The 20,803-nt window shown below is 41.3% G+C and overlaps 3 protein-coding genes and 1 non-coding gene across 4 annotated transcripts; 2 read left to right on the top strand and 2 right to left on the bottom strand.

Annotated features, from left to right (window-relative positions):
- Positions 1-77: 77 nt before the first annotated feature.
- BDB00DRAFT_417358 (tropomyosin) lies at positions 78-870 on the bottom strand. The gene is made up of 2 exons (XM_053117302.1): positions 540-870; positions 78-465 (listed from the first exon to the last, which is right to left on the bottom strand). The coding sequence occupies exons 1-2, from the start codon at positions 752-754 to the stop codon at positions 303-305; spliced, it is 378 nt and encodes a 125-aa protein (XP_052979058.1). The 5' UTR covers positions 755-870; the 3' UTR covers positions 78-302.
- A 2,744-nt stretch (positions 871-3,614) lies between these two features.
- BDB00DRAFT_826462 (uncharacterized protein) lies at positions 3,615-4,655 on the top strand. Its single transcript, XM_053123721.1, has one exon. The coding sequence runs from the start codon at positions 3,740-3,742 to the stop codon at positions 4,277-4,279; it is 540 nt and encodes a 179-aa protein (XP_052979057.1). The 5' UTR covers positions 3,615-3,739; the 3' UTR covers positions 4,280-4,655.
- A 7,888-nt stretch (positions 4,656-12,543) lies between these two features.
- On the bottom strand, positions 12,544-12,616 carry BDB00DRAFT_t60. The gene has a single exon. It is a non-coding gene; the product is annotated as a tRNA-Lys (tRNA).
- Positions 12,617-18,395: 5,779 nt separating this feature from the next.
- BDB00DRAFT_873012 (phosphatidylinositol N-acetylglucosaminyltransferase subunit Y-domain-containing protein) lies at positions 18,396-20,525 on the top strand (the record flags this gene model as incomplete). Its single annotated transcript, XM_053127033.1, has 4 exons — positions 18,396-18,501; positions 18,710-19,111; positions 20,014-20,255; positions 20,406-20,525. The coding sequence occupies 4 exons, from the start codon at positions 18,396-18,398 to the stop codon at positions 20,523-20,525; spliced, it is 870 nt and encodes a 289-aa protein (XP_052979056.1).
- Positions 20,526-20,803: the final 278 nt, after the last annotated feature.

Raw genomic sequence — 20,803 nt, 5'->3', positions numbered from 1 at the left:
CTTGGAACATGCTCTCAAAAAAAGAAAAGTTTTTGTCACCAGGCTACCTTACCTAATAGAAATTGATGGTAGTACAGCTTGGACCACATGGGAGAGGAACAATAGTTGAAACGACAAGCATGAAAAGGAGGGGGTGATAGATGTAAAACGTGAACGTGGGTTCAGGTTGGTTTATTATTCTTTGAATGCTTTCTTTCTTGAAGTATAATGGGGAATGCTTTGCGTGTGATATATAAATAGGGATGTGTGTGTTTTCTGGATGTTACGATTGGGCTGTCAACCACATGATATTATTCTTGTTTTTAGATTTCGTCGAGCTGTGCGTTGAACTCGTCAAGTTGAGTTTGGAGCTCGTGGTTCTTGGTCTTGAGCTCCTCGTTTCTCTTTTCCTGCTCAAACAACAGGTTTTCCAATTGCTGGACCTTGCGCTCAAAGTGCTCGGCCTTCACATCAGCTTCACGGAAACTACAGATAATACCAAAAAGGATCATCAGGTTCATGAAAAGAACACTACTACACATCACACACACAAAACTTACTTTTTAGTGGTTTCGCGCAACGACTTGTCTGAGGATTCAAGCTCCTGCTCCAACAAGGTGATCTTGCGTTGTGCTGCGTCGTTTTCCTTTTTCAAATCGTCGTCCTCATCTTCCAAACTCTTGAGCTGCGTGATTTTCTCTTGTGCTGCTTCCAGATCCTCAGTGAGGTGTTTGTTCTTGTTGGTCAACGAGATAATTTCATGTTCGCGTTGCATTTGTTCCTGTTCGAGCTCCTTCAACTTGGTTTCCAATGCTTCAACTTTGGCATTGGCAGCTTCTGCCTCGGCGCGAATGTTGCTGATTTTCTAAATAATTACGAGTTAAATACCTATTGTTAGTTTTTGTTGTAAAGTGGTTGCAATAAAAGAAATTACCTCGCGTAATTTTTCCATGGTATACTACTAAGAGTTGAAAAGAAGAAAAAGAAAGGGAGAAACAAGAAGCTGACATGGGAAATAGACAGCTGCTTACTCCTTTTATCCAATCAACCGTCTCCCAGCATCTGCTATGCACGTGGCTAATTATTACCAGTGGACTTTGCTAGAAGATAAACCCGCACTGAATCTTGTGCCTTGACATATTGTAAGCTTGTTAGGGCTCGTCTTTTATCGAAGCAGTTGGCGTTCTGGCAAAACCGTAGCTCAACGGCCTTCTTTCAGTTACATTTATTTAGTTGCTTTTCTTTATCCGTCCGCTGTTACCAACGCCACTGGTCCTTGCAATCAGACAAGTAGAACACCTCCCCAAATCCTACATATGGTCATGCACGCGACGTCTATGTGTCAGAACACGTTTTAATTGTGCGTGTTTTGAACCTTGTGCCGACGATCAGATCTGCAATGCTTTGCTACGCAGATGGAACACTTATCGGTAATTGTATTACATAGATCGGCTTCTATTGCCATCACACAGGAATATTCACGGACATCGAATAAAACTTGTATATTATTTTGATTTTAATGTAGTGGTTATCATTACTTATACATTCAATATCTCTATTTATTAAGGTGGTGGTAGACTTCTGTCACAAAACTTCACATACGCCTTAGTTGATGAAACATACACAATGGTCGGAGACGAGTTAGTCAGTAAAATATCATGCAAAGGCTCGCTTTTTGTTTACATCATACCTATAATATGTCTTTTCTTCAAAGCATGTATGCCACCAAGTTACTCACATGCCCGTATTACTTATTACTTTCAATACAAACAAAAAAGTCGGTCCTCCAACATTTTGCTAGCTCTATTATACGTACATTGTCGGTTTTGAAAGCACAATCCGTAATCCGACAACTGTCCAATTAAGACACATACCATCTAGGATAGCGTGTGCTACTTCCGCACTTTTGTTTTAAATTATGGATGATAGTATTGACTTATATGGCAGAGGGATGTATGACCACTTCTCAGCTCTGTGAGATATTAGTTCTCACAGCCCATCTTAACATTTCATTTGATATTCCAGGCCTCTACTCGCTCATCTTCTATCAAAATGCATGGTTATGTTATACCTATCTTCGACGCTATACCATAGTTTACACTTGCGGATTTGGCTATCAGCACATTATTCTGGTCCCTAGTGGTCATCTGTTGTCACAATATGTATTGCCGGTGCACTTTAGCATCGACGTCATAGCCTTAGCAAAGCGAGCTAATGAGCGACATTTTGCTATTCTCGCTTACAATTTTATTAAGGTGCAAATATATATATATTATTGTTTATCTTTTTACAATCTATTACCTCGCCGTTTCAATTATCTAATAAAGATCAAGGCGGTCGAAGATGGTATCTAACCCCTTGTCAGCACCAATCAGTCGGCTACGGTATTATTGCTATTTACTCCCAAAAACTAATTTTTTGTATCAAGACCGATTAAACTTTGGTCTTTGTCAGCAGCTGCTGATGTACGCTGTAAAAGGATAGGAAATGAGCAATTATGTGTTCTCAGGGCTCACTGACCATCCAAAAAGTCCGCGAAACGTGTCACGTCCAGAGTGTAATGCTGTCAAAAGCTGCCCTATGCCACGATTCATGTATCAAACAACATTTTCCAAAGTGCATACTCGTTTAAGAGTCGGTAATAGCACACCATAACCCCACATTTCTATGAGAAAGACTTGATCAAACAAACAAACAAACAGAAGAAACCACATGATGTCTTTCTTTTCAAAAAAGGTAAAGAGGGGTGTCTGTAAATACCAACATTCAGCCGACCTTTTACTTTAGTAACCCTGATCCTTTTCTATAGCAGTTACGAACTATCCGTATGTGAAAATGTGCACATGCTTCGGCTTCACATTTTTAGGGGAAAAATTGAGTTTCCGAGTGATTTTGCCACAGCCTGTCGTTGCCCCCACGCTTATTACCATATTTATGCGAATTGTGCTACATGTTACTCTTCTCTCTCTCTTTCCCTCATTGGAAAACGGGAACACGAGCGGTGAGAGAAAAACAATGTAGTTATACACCGGTCCTGGGGCAATGACCTTGTATCCCACTATCTATTGTTAGCTTTTCAGCTTTAGGATGTGAGAGTCACCAATCAATTCTGAATACCTTCGGCTATACAGGCAGGCCGCCAGATTTTCTGGCTTCGTGATACTCTTGCTATGGTACATTGATGATGACTCGCTACCTTTTTTCTTCTGTTCTGAAGCATAACGCTGTATCTAATAAGTAATTCGCTGTTATTTTCTGGAGACTCAGCTATATGGCACCAGGGTGGTAACAAGGTTTAGCGCTTTGGCCATCAAAACTCGGGAAAAAAAGTAGGTGACGAGTAGAAGAGAAGGAGCGAAATTTACAGATGCGAGTTCGTAGATCGATAGCATGGTCGTACATGCACACAAGAAGTGTGTGATACTATTATGAAGCGGGTCCTAAGCGCCGAGAGTTGCTTAGCGCAACAAAGTACTCAGAGAAAGAGAGAGAGCGCGCGCAAAGGACAACAAAGCAGAAAGAAGGAAGGCCTAGTAAAAGACAGAGCGGCATGACTGGGCATGAAAAAATGCTATCGGGTCCCCCAGAATATTAAGGTCAATAACAAGATTGTTTTCTTCCTTCCCTCTTCCATTCTCTTCTTCTTTCTTTTTCTTCTTTCCTTTGTACTTTCTTTCTTTTCTGATAGATAACAGTTTTTTTTGTAGCTGACGAGCGGCGAAAGCGCATGACTATACAAACAGCCAACCAATAAGGCACCATGGAATCACCGTCACCTTCATCTTCGACGACTTCCTCAACTGTCCCTTCGCCTTCATGCTCACGAAGCAGCAGTACATCGTCGGCTCCATCATCAGTATTTTCTTTACCACAACAGCGACTCGCGTGGCCTAAGCCATCTCGAATGGCTGCACCAACGACGAGTACAACGTGCGGTACCATAACCCAATATTTGACCTTGATTGCCTCTTATCTGTTCGTCGGGGTCCTCACCGCTTTCGCTATCACGTGCTTGTTTTGTTTCTTTCTTGCTATCCGCCTGGTCGATGATATGTTCCGTAGCATTGTACCTTCACGAATTTGGTCTGTGGTTCGGAGCCATATCGCAACGATGGATTGGGCAGGCACTCTCAGCCATTTCAGTTTGCGGCTGGCGCGATTGGCAGAGTGGGAGAAAAGTAGCCGTGCCTCTTTATACCCGTCTTTTAGCGAACGATTTGCCAATATTGATGGCGACCGATTACATGCCTTTCTGTTTTCTTTGAGCGGATTCCTTGCAAATTATCGCCGCAGGCCTTGATCATTTCTAGTAGCTCATCGTACTACTTTATTCTCTTTACGCATATATAAACCCTCACCCGCTACACCCTCGCTCTTATAATTCATCATCTCCACATGTTCTTCTCGTCTTGTCTCTTTCCTTTTTGCTGTATTATAAACATTTTGTTATATTTGAAAGTTGGACTTTTAGTAATCGTCATAATGCACTCAACAAGCCCATTATTATGTTATGCATATTGTATATTAGAAAACTTGCTATGCGAGAGCTAACGAACAAAAACAAACAAGTTTTGTTTTACAATCTCTATTGTAACTATTGAGTACCATATAATATCATAGCTGTTTATTATGCATGTTATCTCTGCATATAACCGTTTTCGACAAATATTATTGCCCCTTTTTCAAAAGACTTTTTCGTGGCTCGCTTCTCTTTTAACTTTATTTATCTCATCTTTGAGACTTTGCTGCTACTGCCGCCACGGAAAATCAGTCACCACTATTCACTGAAGCAATTAACTACGCAGCTAATATACACCATATACTGCTGTGAGAGATAGTTTCCGTTATAATCTTACAAGTCAATAAAATAAGCCACTATGACCAAAGTTAAAATAAGGCGAATGATTATGCACACTTGCTCATGCATATATAGCATGTACTAGGTACTACAGCACTGTACAATATATCAATCATAGGATCTCTGTCCACATTATGCATCTCCTGCTGTTTCTGGATTTCACAGCAGAAAAGAGATACAGGACTTAATAGCTGTCTGCCTTCTTTTCAAGCTATCAGTTTCTTCCGATATGGTATAGTCACTCTAATGTCTAGAACGGAGTGACAGACGACCACAAAAATCACCTTCACCTTTAAACGTAGCAGCAAAGCATCGAAGCTTTACTACTCAGTATAACCTAACGAATATATCGCGCCCATATCTCACTACTACTCTCCCCTTGTGCCAACGATACTCTGATCTACACATTTTTAAGAGAGTTTTTTAGAATAACCAGAGTATATAGTGTATCGAAGAATGGTAGTTTGTGCTCCATGCTGATTGCTGTATATGATTACTACTAGAATGTAATGTATCACTACATATAAAGTCGGCGGGTAATACAGAGTTTCTAACGATGGGGAGGATATTTTTCCTTAGCTTTGTATGTTATATCCCATCCTCTGGACAGGGCGTTGGTAAAATGTGTATAGTATGCACCAATAATAGAATAAGAATACAGCAGTGTCCTTTCTTTTAATAGAAACATAATCATACGTTCCTGTTTGTTTGCTTATATTCTCTAGGATTACTCGGTCCATTTGAGGGTATATAAAACGAATAGGAAAGTCTTCTTGCGGCTTTTTTCATTCGTTTTTATTCGACCAACAACGTGCGGTGGACATTATGACATCAGCAGGAATCATTATAATACACCAGTATATTAATCCTGGTCATCGAAAACTTCATAGCATCAGTAAATCGAAAACCATACAATAACAAAGCAATTCTACTCCCCGCTCTTTATTAGCTATTATTGCTTTATCGACCTTAGGCGTTGCTGCTGTACCCAAAATGGTATACGGTCTTAAGAAGAAGGTTACTTTGTTAGAAGTATGTTGCATAAACGCAGCATTTTTATTTGTTGTCTGCTAACAGCAACGAAGTATTAGGTCATTCAAAAGGCAGTGTGTGCCATGAACATACCTCAGCCTTGGTGATCATACAATTTGCTCCCCAACGACATCCTGTTTTAGATCCCAGAGTAAAATTATATATATTTGACATATCGTTATACAATAAGACGTCAACCAGTTTGCTTATTTCTTCCGTCTATTTTAAGTAGTCTCGTACCTTTCGCTACTTGTTTTGTCCTATCCTTACTGAGAGCACTTAACACATCGTTGTCCGGTCCTTCTGTCATTGTCTTGCTAGTAGTTCCTGCCGGTACCTTATTAAAGTGCGTCAATTGAAACAATGACTGCTCCTCGTAAGACCTATACATGCAAGAGCAAAATCTACATGTTGTTGTATCCAACATGATCAATAACACATATTCTTTAATCGGTCATTAACGATTGCTGTTATTTCCCTCATAACCTCACTTGTGCGGACATTTCTTTATTCATACACATCTTGGTGAAACACCGATCAGCTGTGCTCAGGAAGAAGTTGTCATTATTGGGATCACGTAATTCACATTAGCTACTATCTGAGGCATTTACCCGGATGTATCTTTTACTCACGCATCATACATTACTTAATCCTATATGATTGATTTATAACATCAGTTCATTCGTTCAATGCACACGCTGTGGTAGTTGCCAAGGATAAGCCATTTCTTATAAATAGTGAGAACTTTTGTTATCATAATAAACCAGTTTCAATTCCTTTCGGGTCTCGTTGACTTATTCTGTCTCTTTTGGTTTATTGGATATTACATTTTTTTCAACGAATTCCTTTTCTCTATATTACTACTTTATTTCACTACCTTACTTACCATGTCCACTCATATTGATTTCGGTTCTCCCATCAACTCGTCTGCTGGTTCTCCGGCTGCTGCTACTGCTTCGGTTCAAGAGGTCCAGGCCACATCCGTCCATAGTCATCAAGCTGGTTCTCAAGAAGTCCATCAAGCACCCCACGCTGTCGAGCAGGGAAGTTCCTTTGTTAATCAAGTTGCTGGCTCAACTACTGGTGTGCAAGGTCATTCGTATGCTAGTGTCGCCGGTGCCGCTGGTTCTGCTGTTTTTGCTGCTGGTGGTGTGCCACAATTGTCGTTGCCCAACGTTCCTGACGTGGTGATGCAAGAATCCGTTTCCATCGCTGCTGCCACTAGGATTTCGTCTGCTGCTCGCTCTCAGGCTGCCATTGATCAACTAGGTGAACGCTTAGCCTCTTTGGCTGAATGTCTTGCTCTCGGTGGTCTCACCAACCAAGAACATGCTCGTGTCCAAGCCGACTACCTCTCCGCTTCCAAGGATTTGGATATCTTGCTCTCGGTGCAAAAGAGGTTGTTCAAGACTGATGCCACCAACACCGCTTCTAGAATTGTTGTCCCGTCCGACTTACCTCTGCTCCAATGGTCAGGGAATATTTTCGATCAAGCCAAGCCAGTCTTTGCCTCGGTGCAAGAGTGCCTCGACCGCTTTGAGGACATCGTTGGCTCGTATAGCCAGAACATGGATTCCAACTGGTGCCGCTTGCTCCCACGCATGTTGTCTCCAGATCAACGCTCCTGGTTCACCAACCACCTCAAGCCCCATGGTGAGTTCCCTTGGTCGTTCGCCCGCAAGGCCATCATCGCCAAGTACGGAATCCAGGATGCCGAACGTCAAGCCCAATGCATGCAAGAGTTGTTTAACTTGCGCATGAGCCGTAATGAATCGGTGCAACGGTATACCGACCGTTTTCACAAGATCCGCAGAGAAGCTGGCTGCGAGGACAGCAAGGTCATCGCCGCTCTTTACATTAATTCGTTGCTTCCGGAGCTCACACAGCATGTTGCTCTGAGCCAAGCTCATCTGCCGGCCAGCCAACGGGCTTCCACTGACCAAGCTGCAAACTTGGCGCGCACGCTGTACGGCAAGGTAGTTGTGTCAAAACACAGCAAAGAAGCTGCTTCTCTGGATACTACTTCCGTAGTAGGTTCAAGTTCCCCTTGGTCCTCGCCTGTCGCTGCTAAAAACAACAAGGGAAAGAAGAAGGTCTCTGCTGGCAAGGTCTGCCGTTTGCACGGTGCTGGCCGCCATTCGACAGAAGAATGCCGCATGCTGACAGGTGTTCGCAACAATGGTTCGTCTGGCAAGGTTTCGAAGCACTCGAGTGCGTCGTCGTCTTCGTCTGGTGTGGTTCCGAGTGCTGGTTCTGCTGGTTTGGGAGGCTTGTCGTCGCCATCGTCAGGTGGTAAGAAGTGTTTCCGCTGTGGTGCCCCTTGGGACAAAACGCACAGATGTCAAGTCAACCATTTGGCTATTCGTTCAGCAACTTTGGCTTCCGAGTCATCGTCTGCTTCTGGCTCCGCACCAGTCACCCCGGCTTCCGAGCCAATCCCTTCTCTTCCTTCCTCGGCTCCCGCGCCGATCCCTGCTGCTGTTGCCTCCGTGGCTCACACGGCACCATCACCATCTTCTGCCCCGTTCTCGTCTCTTTCTCTGGAAGACGCGGTTATGGAAGAGGTCGATGCTTCACTTCACAAAGCTTGTTATGATTGAGTATGAAACCTGGGCGTTTGTTGATCCGGGTGCCACATTTTCGGCAATCACTCCTTCGCTGCGGTCGTTTCTGGGTCTGTCTGTCACTCCCATGAAAGGAAAGGTCAACTTGGCTGCTCCTGGCCCGAGCATTAGTAGAATTGGTCATACAAACGAAATAAAGATTTTACACAACGGAATCACTGCCTCACATTCTTTTGAAGTCTTTGAATTCAATGCTGATGCCGAAGTATCTATTGGCTCAGATCTCATGCCTCTTATTGGTATTTACTTGAAAGGGCTCGCCTCTTGCTGGCACCGCTCTTCTCGTCCTAGCTTGCCTGAACCAGAAGATTTACCTGAACCAAACAATTCTCCTGCTGGTACACCAGAGCAACACAAACAATTTCTTGAATCTATTCAACCTTACATACAGGAAAATATAAACATTCCTCCTTCTGCTTTTTGCACTCTTCCCGAATCGGTTGTTCGTATTCACACACCTGAAGGAAAAGTTGTAAATCGGCGTCAATATCCTTTAGCAGACAAATTGATTCCTATTCTTCAAACACAGATAGATCAATGGTTAGCTGATGGTATTATCAAACACGCTCCTCCTGGTAATGCATGGAACAATCCTATGACATTTGCACCCAAAAAGGATCCGAAAACAGGATTGCCTACATCCTATCGACCTTGTATTGATACTAGGGCACTGAACGCCTTATGTACAACTGAAGAGTCCTATCCAATCCCTCTTTGCTCCGATATTGCAAGACGGATGAAAAACGCGACTGTCTTCACTTGTCTTGATTTGAAATCCGCTTTCACACGCTTCAAAGTACACGAAGAAGATCAAGCAAAACTCTCATTTACCTTTAACGATCGACAATATTCCTTTGTGGGATGTCCGTTTGGTATCCGTTTTTTGTGCAGTTTATTTATGAAATGTGTTCATATCATCTTTAATGGTGTGAAGCACGTGGATTCTTATATTGATGACATCATTGTCTTCTCTGACTCTATGGAAGAACACGTACATCACGTACAAGACGCTATTAGTCGTCTCTCCAAGGTCAATCTCGTGCTCAACAGTGACAAATGCTCCTGGGCTCAAAAGTCAGTCTACCTCCTTGGTTACTGTCTTCATGCTGGTGGTATTTCTCTGGATAAACGCAAATTTGCTAACGTCCATGACTGGAAATTACCTCAAACCGGCCATAACATACAACAATTTCTTGGATTAGTGAACTTCTTCCGACAATCCATTCCCAAGGGGGCTATGCTCACAGCTCCCCTTGACAAGCTCCGCAACATAAAGGATTTATCCGGGCACTGGACAGAAGAACACACCATCGCTTTTAACAATATCAAAGCTGCTTTGGAATCTGCTCCTGTCTTAAGCCAACCTGATGAATCTTTGCCTTATTATGTGGCAACGGATGCTTCTGACACTGGTATTGGTTGCTGTCTTTACCAAATCAAAAACAACCGATATCAATACATTGGTTTCATGGCACGTGCTTTAAACAAAGCTGAAACGTCATATAGTGTCACAAAGCGTGAACTTTTAGCAGTTGTCTTCAGTTTTCGCAAATTCCACAAGTATCTATGGGGTAACAGATTTACACTCTTTACTGATCATAAAGCTTTAACTTATCTGCACACACAAGTTGTAGCAAATCCGATGATGGGTACCTGGTATGACACTATCTTTGACTATGACTTTGAAGTGGTTCATCTACCTGGTATGCAAAACATCTTACCGGACACGCTCAGCCGTCTTTTTATGCCAAAGAAGCTGGCGGGGGATGATACTACAGGAAAAAGAATCGCTCCTTCACCATATTTGGGTGAACTCAAAAAGTCACACCAAAACAAAAACGGCTTTTCTTCTTCTTCTCAATCCCTCACTCAACGTGCTGCAACACTCGTCGAATACATGACACCACCCGATAATGAACGTGCTAATCTCCTAGTACAAGCGCATCTCAATGGCCATTTCGGTACTGATTCAATCATCAATGAAATGCATAGCCAAGGCCTACACTGGTCAACTATAAAGAAAGACGCTTTAAACACCGTTGCTAATTGTCCAGACTGTCAACGTTTCAATATTGGCAAACACGGTTATCACCCACTTCGTAGCATCGCTGCAGATAAACCTGGCGATCACTGGGCTATTGACCTAGGCGATTTAAACTGCACTACACCTCGTGGTAACAACTATATTTTGGTCATGGTTGATTTATTTTCTCGCTACGTTATTTTACGTGCTCTTCCTGACAAGACCGCACTTACCATTGCTATGAATCTCGTTCAAATCTTTGGAGACTTTGGTTACCCAAAAATCCTACAAATGGATCGTGGTTCTGAATTCAGCAATGAAGTCGTTCGTCATCTATTGGAAAACTGTGCCGTAGACAGACGCCTCATTACGCAATACAATCCTAGAGCAAATGGCTGCGCAGAAAAATGGGTTCATACGACGAAGAGCGTGATCGTTAAACGTTTACACGGAAAAAAGGATGATTGGGATCTGTTCCTTCCAAGTGCACAACTTGCTATCAATAACAAGCATGCTGCCTTGCATCGTTCCCGTCCGTTTTCGGTCATGTTCGCTCGTCAACCTAATCTCTGGCAAGACTACAGCAATTTGATACAGGAAGGCATTGAGGATCAGATTCGTTACACTGACAAAAGAGAGGAACAGATGGCTGAGGTTGTCATTCCTGCTCTTCGTGACCGGATCAAAGCTCTACACCAAGCACAAGAAGGGAAATTCGCAAAGAAGTTCCGTATTTTGAAGGAATTCCCTATCGGCAGTAAGGTTATGGTCGTCAGCATGAATCGTCGATCCAAGACCGATCCTCGTTATGAAGGTCCTTACACTGTCCATGGCAAAAACAAAGGGAATGGTCAATACGTTCTTACGGACTCTACAGGCGCCCTTCTGGGTCGTGATGTTCCTCCTCATTATATCAAACTGATTTCTCAGGACACCATCGCTTCTGGTGAAGATTTCTTTGAAGTTCAGTCTATTGTGGATCACCAAGGTTCTCCTGGCAATTATAAGTATCTTGTTCGTTGGAAAGGATATGGGCCTGAAGACGATACCTGGGAACCCATCGAGCATTTCAATGACTTGACGCTGATTGAAAAATATTGGCAACGTCGAGACGATAGCAATTCAAATCAGGGTAAGCGATTGCCTCCTCGGCTTCGTAACACTCACAACCAAGCAAAGCAGACAAAACAGGCACAGCCACCTCAGCCTCGCCAAACGCAAAGCAAACGCAAACAAACTGCACCACTACGTCGTTCTGAACGTAACGTCAAACGCAGACGCACTTAAAGACATCGTCTTTCTCCATATCTTTTTCCCATCAAAGTTCCCTTGGGTTTTTACATAACTGGAGTTTTCTGACACCGTCACTTCTCTTAATACTGAAGGCTAGTGCAATGCAACAACTTATCTTACGGTTGTTCCAACCTGGCAGGGGGCAATGTTGTATCCAACATGTTCAATAACACTTATTCTTTAATCTGTCATTAACGATTGCTGTTATTTCCCTCATAACCTCACTTGTGCGGACATTTCCTTATTCATACACATCTTGGTGAAACACCGATCAGCTATGCTCAGGAAGAAGTTGTCATTATTCGGATCACGTAATTCACATTAGCTACTATCTGAGGCATTTACCCGGATGTACCTTTTACTCACGCATCATACATTACTTAATCCTATATGATTGATTTATAACATCAATTCATTCGTTCAATGCACACGCTGTGGTAGTTGCCAAGGATAAGCCATTTCTTATAAATAGTGAGAACTTTTGTTATCATGATAAACCAGTTTCAATTCCTTTCGGGTCTCGTTGACTTATTCTGTCTCTTTTGGTTTATTGGATATTACACATGTGTAGACAAGCTGTATAATATATTCTCGTCCCATCGTTGATATTAATATATGTCTATCAGTAGGAAAAAACGATTGATCAGAGAAAAAAAGACACACAAAACGAGAAAAAAATTGATGGACGCAGAAGAGCAAAAGAGATGTTTCTTCGAATCGAAGGACCCAAAGACAGCCCAACGGGGGGATCGAACCCCCAACCTTGAGATTAAGAGTCTCACGCTCTGCCAATTGAGCTAGCCGGGCGGTTGTTGCATTTACAACCTGTGACACATTTACAACAGTGTTTAAATATATATATCATCATCATCAATATTATATGGCGATGATGCATATATGACGACGACAACAATGACAACAAGTAGGGTTCCGCACGAGACGATTCCCACCGATTCTTTGAGGGAAACGAATCGGTATCATCTAGGTAAGGAATCGAATCGAATTGTCTCAGTAAGAATTATCTACAACCGATGTTATATATGATTGCATATATGCATGCATATTATATCTGATAGAAGGCAAGGGAGGAAGTGAATGACAGAATACACTACGCTCAAATTGTGTAAATTTAATGAATAGATCAGTTGAAAATGGCAAGGTTCTCATTTTTATAAAAGAAAAACAATTTTTTATGAAATATAAAAATTAATTTTATAAATAAATATTTTTCTTGTACAAAAATGTGATCATATTTTATATATACAGAACTATTAAAAAGATATAAATATTAAAAAAAGATAATATACAAAAAAAATGTTTTAATTAATTCTAAAATATGTAAAATACAAATTAATTTAATAAATTAAATAAAGTATTTTTTCTAATAAAGAATAATTGTGAAGGTAAATCTCATAGTAGTACATCATGAATGAGCTGTATTATGTGTAGTAAGGCATAGTACGTCATGAAAAAAAAGTGCTGTGAGCAGTGACCAACCTTGAAGCAATGATATCATATTATATTGGAGGAATTAAACCATAACTAGTAGTACACACAGCTACTGTGTCTCTACGTGTATAGTGTCTGTAATATCTAATAACCCAAAAGAGACAAAATAAGTAAACGAGACCCGAAAGGAATTGAAACTGGTTTATTATAAAAACAGAAGTTCTCACTATTTATAAGAAATAGCTTAACCATGGTAACTACCACAGTGTGTGCATTGAATGGATGAATTGATTTTATAAATCAGTTATATAGGATTAAGTAATGTATGATGTGTGAGTAAAAGGTACATCTGGGTAAATGCCTCAGATAGTAGCTAATGTGAATTACGTGATCCAAATAATGAAAACTTTATCCTGAGCATAGCTGATCAGTGTTTCACCAAGATGTGTATGAATAAAGAAATGTCCGCACAAGTGAGGTTATGAGGGAAATAACAACAATCATTAATGACTGATTTAAGAATATGTGTTATTGATCATGTTGGATACAACATATGCTCAGGAAGAAGATGTCATTATTTAGATCACGTAATTCACATTAGCTACTATCTGAGGCATTTACCCAGATGTACCTTTGACTCACGCATCATACATTACTAAATCTTACATGATTGATTTATAGCATCAATTCATCTGTTCAATGCACACGCTATGGCAGTTGCCAAGGATAAGCCATTTCTTATAAATAGTGAGAACTTCTGTTTTCATAATAAACCAGTTTCAATTCCTTTCGGGTCTCGTTTACTTATTCTGTCTCTTTTGGCTTACTGGATATTACAATGGGCGCAAGTGATGCTGGTATTGGTAGCAGTATTGCTGGCGTTGTTATTAGATATATCGACGGACCGGTGTTTTGATGACACGGACGTTTTTGGGAGTGGTGCCCATTGACATGGCAGCAAGTTAAGGAGAGAAAACAGTAGAGCGCACGCGACGCTGTATAAATATTCTTCAGCGCAACATCAGTTCGAAGCCCAATACCTTTTACTCTTGTTGCCTCGCGTTTTTCGGTAGTAAAAGAAGTAAAAACAGCGTAAGCAACGTGCCAAACCAATACAAAACGTATTTGCTGACACCACGCTGAATGACTGTTTAGATAAAGCTTGTACATAAAGACATCGAAAAAAAGGTTGCAGCTGCGTGCTAAAGCGGGAACAACGGCGGCACGAATTGAAGAAGGTTAGCTTTCACGTTTTTAAATTGCTCTGCACACGACTGTACCACGCTCACGCACACTCAGCTGGCACGTTTCTCACCATTTCATTGTACAGCTAGACAATATAGAGAGTACCATAAAAGGCGTGCTCCGCTATAATTGTCGCGTACATGGGGAGGATACGGTCTCAATATGCTCGATGTATATTTTGTTTCATTTGGTAATACAGCTAATTTTACTGTTGTGTTTGCTGTTGATATCAGCGTTTCTACATATATGTATATAGACCGCGCTCCAACAGCATTAACAATAAATGCTTCCTTATGCACGTCTCCATCATGATTTCTACTCTTTTCAACTGGCTTGATGGTCCGTCCGTGGATTCGATCCAAGCAATGGTGGTTTCGTGTATTTAATATGCATAAACAAATACCTAAAAAGCAGATTTAATGTCATATAGGAGAAGATTTTTGAAATTACTGATTTGATCCATTATGGGATACTGTCTCCGTGTGAGCACACCTTTACTTCTTGGCTTGAATCGCACTACTAATAAGAAGCCTCTCAGCCACTGAAACTGGCTCTTAGAAGAAGATATATACAGGATTGTGATAAACGTGGGTTGCTGATAGGTAAGAGAAAAGAGATTAAATGAAAGAGATGTTAGAAGACAAAATGAAGTACAATGAGAGTCAAATATGAAATGGTTTTTATTGGATGAATTTACAGTCGTTTATACACTGTTGGAGATGCTCTCTAGACTTCCGTTTGGATGAACTGATGAACGAATAGCGGACATGCTGGATATTGGATCTTTCCACGATGAAGAAGGAGGAGGAAGAAGGTGAAGTTTGGATGCCATGATGATGGATGTTGACTTTCGATTGTTAAGAGTTATCTTTGCCTTGATCAATGTGCTGCTTGATGCAGTGTCACCTTTGTCTGTGATGGAATTGATATATGCTCTTTGCCAGGTACAATTCACTCAACTCAGATAGTCTAGATTCAAAGGGAGTATTGACTAACTCAAGAATAGAATAATGTGTTCACAATAGTTGGTTTTAACTTATTATCAATTGTGATCCATGTTTGAGGGGTTATTAATATGGTGGTGCTTATGTATTATCTATGTGGTTCGTCCGTGTGTGTGGTGTTCTCTACTGCATCACAATAATTACAAAGACGGCGGAGTGGGGTTGAGTTGTCCGGATCAAGCTTAAGATAGTGTGGTTACCACAGCCGCATACAAGCAACTGAGCGATATACATCTCATTGTCGTCCAAGTTGCTGTACAGGTAGCCGGACTTTTCAAGAAGCATACACGAATACGGAGTTATAAGAAAGTAATGTTGTTTTGCACTAAATATTACTGAGCATCATGCACTGTGCGGAGGTCATTGTGAGAAGAGCGACTGAAAGGCAAGAAAGCAGCATGAAAACAATGGAATCTTTCATGATAACATCGGACGTATATAGCATATATAACGTGTAGAGCTTTGGCAAACTTACAATTATTTTAAGCACTTCATCCTCCAACTGTATTACAATCGACAGTAAACATCATCGTTGTAATATAGTGACAACGACGGCTATGACGCCTACTACGCAGGCAGAGACAGCAATGACAACGCGAATGAGAGCGATAGCAGCAGTTCTACCGCTTTCTCGAACGTAACGATGAGAATCAGCGACGAATGAATAATCTATTTAATCTTGAAATCTAACTTTCATATCTCAGCTCGCAGTGAAAAAAAAACAAGCACAAATAGCTGTGCGGGAACGTGATTGCGAATCTTCGAGCAGAGTATAAGTAGATAGCAAGAAACATTCCTTTTACGACACTTGATGCGATCCGCCTGGCACCGGTAGAGTCATCCTTCGCGTCGTTTCGTCATGTTCAACGTCGGCGTCTTTTCAAAGGGAAGTGAAATGTGGTTCTCTCTTATTTGTCCAAACAATACATCTAAGAAGCAAGGTACATTGGATTGAAAGTGATGAGTCATCGTAGCAATTCCCTTATTCCGGCACAAAAATAAGAGTTGGTAGTTCCCCCCCCTCAATTTTTTTGAAGTTTAAGGTCAGCCGCCAGAGACACTGTACTGGGCAGCAGAGGGGCATTTGACAAAGTACTTATTCTGCCCCAAATTTAACTTTGAAAGTCAGTTGCGAGAGAGTGTAAAGACAGTTGAAAAAAAACATTAAAGTGTACTTGTCATCTTGTTTCATAAGAGAATTGTATATTTCAACCATATGAAAGGTAAGTAAAGAGAGAACGGGAGAGGCAAGATCTTACTACTACAATAAGAAAAACAAAAATGGAGGTGAAAAAGGAAGTTGTAAAGAAGTAATAATAACAAACCAAGTTTATTTCTTATATGAAAAGTGGTTTGTTTTTTACCTCCATTTTTGTTTCTCCTCTTGTAGTAGTAAGATCTTGCCTCTCCCGTTCTCTCTTTACTTACCTTTTATATAGTTGAAATATACAATTCTCTTATGAAACAAGATGACAAGTACACTTTAACGGGTTTTTTTCAACTGTCTTTACACTCTCTCGCAACTGACTTTCAAAGTAAATTTGGGGCAGAATAAGTACTTTGTCAAATGCCCCTCTGCTGCCCAGTACAGTGTCTCTGGCGGCTGACCTTAAACTTCAAAAAAATTGAGGGGGGGGAACTACCAACTCTTATTTTTGTGCCGGAATAAGGGAATTGGTCATCGTAGTGATCCTCCCGAGCTGTAACAATATTGATGTATTATTTAAGGCTAGATGCTTGTTTGAGCTTTTCATACTTTTGCTTTTCAACGACAACGCACACGTCTAATTTATGCAGCCTACTCTATGTTGAGCAGTACACTTCAAAAATAGGCAAAAGTGCATCAATCATTTTAACCCACTTATAGGTAGAGCCTACTGATATTTGTGGTGCTGAGACATATTGTACTGTGTAAGCCATACTTTTACTTCTTAAGGCTTTTTAGGTGTAAAAGTGCATGGTGACGACGTTTATTTCTTTTATGCGCTGATAGAAGCAGCTTCTCTAAAAAGAATCAATAGTCTTTATTAAAAAGCAGGCGCAACAGATACTGTCGACATTCTATTTTATATTTCATTAGACAGTCAAACATTCTGATAAATGCGGTGATGTTCTTTCGTTGAAATCGAATATTAAAGCATATTCCATATGTTAAAAATACGTCTTGAAAAACTTGCGCAGGCAATGTTCGCTTTAGAAGTTTTGACTCAGCTGCTGAAAGAGCGTTAGATAGGCGTTTTTCACCTTTATACACAGGGCATACGCTAAGGTTTCAATGTGGCTGCGCAAAACAATGATAAGGCTCTCACAAACTGTTAGAGCAGATGCAAAGAGATGTATCAATCGATTGGCTCCTCACCTGAATATTAACTTACGTAGTGCATTGTTTTGCCCCAAATCAGCTTGTGCACTGGAGGGAGGGAGCAACTTACTCCCGTAAGTTAGGATCCTCGTTACCACTCCGGGGGGACTTTTAGTCCATAAAGGATTTATCTAATTATCTTTACAGTTTAAATCATTAATGAAAAGCGCAGTGTACAATCTGAGCTTCAGTGACTTACTTCTGCGCATACCCACACGTACACGCACATGTGATTGAACAAAGAAACAAAATGCCAAAAGGCTGCGCAAATCAATGAATATAGCCACCGGTGGTGTTGAGAGGTACAAAGCAACGTCCGTATACAGTAATTCCAGACACACGACGCCACTTTTACTTTGATTCTTTGATTGCAATTGCGAAGCCACTACCGGTTTTTGCTTGGTGGAGTGAAATAAATTCATGAACTTCTTTTTCTTTCTTTAATCGTTATCATTATCATCTTGCCAAGTAAAACCACCTTTATTTGCTTCCTTTATTTTCGTATATATCATTTTGATCAGCTATCATGGACGCCGGCTCGATTTTTCTATGGATATTCCTCGCTATTTGTTGGTCACCGTTTGCCATAGGAGCACTGTTCCTGATCGTCATCATTGGCGCTCCATTAATAGGTGAGAGGAAGGATATATACTCTGCTCATCATACTTTCGTCAAAGAAATCATAATCTACAAGGAAAATGGCTAACCTCTTAACAAAAAATAATGTGTATCTTTATAATAATCAATAATGAAATAACCTGACAACAAAAAAATCCACATCGACAGCTTGTTTACTTAGAGCCTCCCAAATACCTCGTTGCATGTTTTGCATAATACCAGAGGAATACAAGTACTATGAAGGCCGATCCTATAACGACCACGGCCGGTATGAGTCCAAATACTTGTGTGTTTGCAGTTTCTCCGTGTGCTTATATCAACAGCAGCACCTTTGGACCCGTGTTTTTCGAAAGCTGCGCAATATTTGTGGTACAGGAAAATCATTTGATGACAGTAGTATTTTGCCAATGTCCCAGACACAGCATCAGAAGAAGAACGCAGCGCTTTTGTCACCATCAGAACAAGAAGGAGGGGGGCAGCAACAGGAAAAGACTTCAGTTTCCATTGACTTATCTCCACCAAATACACCCGCAATGACGACTATGATGGATAAAGAAGAAGTGTCGAGTGCTACTGCAAGTTCTAGTGCTGCCTCATCCTCCAAAAACAAAAGCGCGCCAGCAAGTTAGTCAATAGAAATAGTATGGCAAGCAGCATCACATATACGGCATTTAACCAGCAAAGAACCAGAAGAGCCAAGCTAAGCACATTTTAAAATTGCTCCATACAATTTTGCCAGAAAGCAGAACACAGCGCCTTGTATATCAGCCCCTTTCCTGTAGTACTTATAATCCTATCAGCACACGTGTAGACTACTCAGATATTGCATATGTATATGTATATGTGTACTCTCTATATGTAGCTCCTTTTGAATACTAGCTTTCCTGCAAATTAATAACCCACCATGTGGCAGTGACGTAGAGTGTTGAGAGAGACATGCATCGTAGCTTGTGTTAGATTTTGTAGAAAGACAGTAGTGAATTTGACTCAGCAGCTAGATACGCCGTGTTTGGAGATATAAAGAGGCTGGGGGGTAGATTGGCGATGACCATGGGAAAATAATATCCTGTCTCCGAGGAACTGGCTGTATATTAAAGGTCGTTAGGGCGATCACTATCGCGTTTCCATAGAAACCAGCAAAATAAGCTTCAAAGAATCGTCAAAGTAAAACCAGTGTTAGATTGGAGATTTTATATCAGAGGGGTTCTTAGGTGTAGTGTCCCGGGATAGGCAGGTAAACAAAGCCATTGATGAATCAAAGTAACGCTGAATGCTAAAGAGCGAACTGCAATAGCTATCACTGTGGGATCACACGAAAGACCACACAAAAGAATTATTTTCTGTCAAGTGTGATTTGATACGTGCTTGAAAAGAAACTCAGGCCCGGTCTCTCTCTCACTCTTCTCTCACTCTTTTTTTTTTCATTCTCTCAGCTACTTGGAGCATAATAAAACGTGAGGTTAACTCTTTCTAATGAGGCATGCATCGACGACGACCATCGAAGTCGATTCTTTTACCACGTGCAGCTGGAGGTGGGACTACTACTGCGAGTACATCAGGCAGTAGCAATCTGTATGCGGGAGGGTACTATGGCAGCAGCAATCACCATCCAATCTACACGCGAAGGTCAATGGCGCATTTGCCAGAGACAACGTTTGACAGCACCTACCTGTGGGGGTATGGGCTGCTTGCAGCCACAGCGATACTGTTCTTCGGCACACTGTATGCGATGATTGGCAGCAAATTCGTGCCAGACACCCAAATCGAGGTAAGAATCACTATTTTAAACACGAGGTTTTTTTGTTTCTGTTTGTATAACCGCTTATTGGGGGGCATATCATTTACTGATGGTGATGGTGGTGATCATCCTGATAAACTACTGCTCCTGCCACTATGATGACTGCTGCGACCACCACAGATCCTGGACTGGATCAAGCACGATGAATACTACTGCTTGCTGGTGCCCATCACTGCAATCGTCTGGATCTACTTCATTGTGTGGAACTGGATGGGCATGAAGTTCTTCAGGCACAATTAAATATTTGATCAGGCGGATGGGCCGAAGAAGAGAAGGGCTTGTGCGTGTGCGTGAACAACACACTCTTATGTCCACTGTTTATAAGTCCGGTTGCTGGCCGCTGGGCTGCCCTTAACTTTTTTAAACGCTTACACACACACCTCACCAAGCTCAACTCACCCACACCCACTTTTACATAACACACACACACACACACACACACACCACACACCCATAACACTTGTACACGCACTTGCGCTCATAGCACCCACACTTTTTACAACTCCCCCCCTAAACAA

This window comes from Zychaea mexicana (assembly GCF_025766255.1).
Source record: "Zychaea mexicana strain RSA 1403 chromosome Unknown BDB00scaffold_43, whole genome shotgun sequence".
In the NCBI taxonomy this organism is placed as follows: Eukaryota; Fungi; Mucoromycota; class Mucoromycetes; order Mucorales; family Lichtheimiaceae; genus Zychaea; species Zychaea mexicana.
This window is presented reverse-complemented; position numbering and strand designations above follow the sequence as displayed.

Bases quoted from the DNA above. Each gene is read 5' to 3' on its own strand.
- BDB00DRAFT_417358 (XM_053117302.1), bottom strand. From the start codon at position 754: ATGCAACGCGAACATGAAATTATCTCGTTGACCAACAAGAACAAACAC. The intron at 466-539 runs GTAAGTTTTGTG...TATTATCTGTAG, and splicing joins TTGCGCGAAACCACTAAAAA to TTTCCGTGAAGCTGATGTGA.
- BDB00DRAFT_826462 (XM_053123721.1), top strand. From the start codon at position 3,740: ATGGAATCACCGTCACCTTCATCTTCGACGACTTCCTCAACTGTCCCT.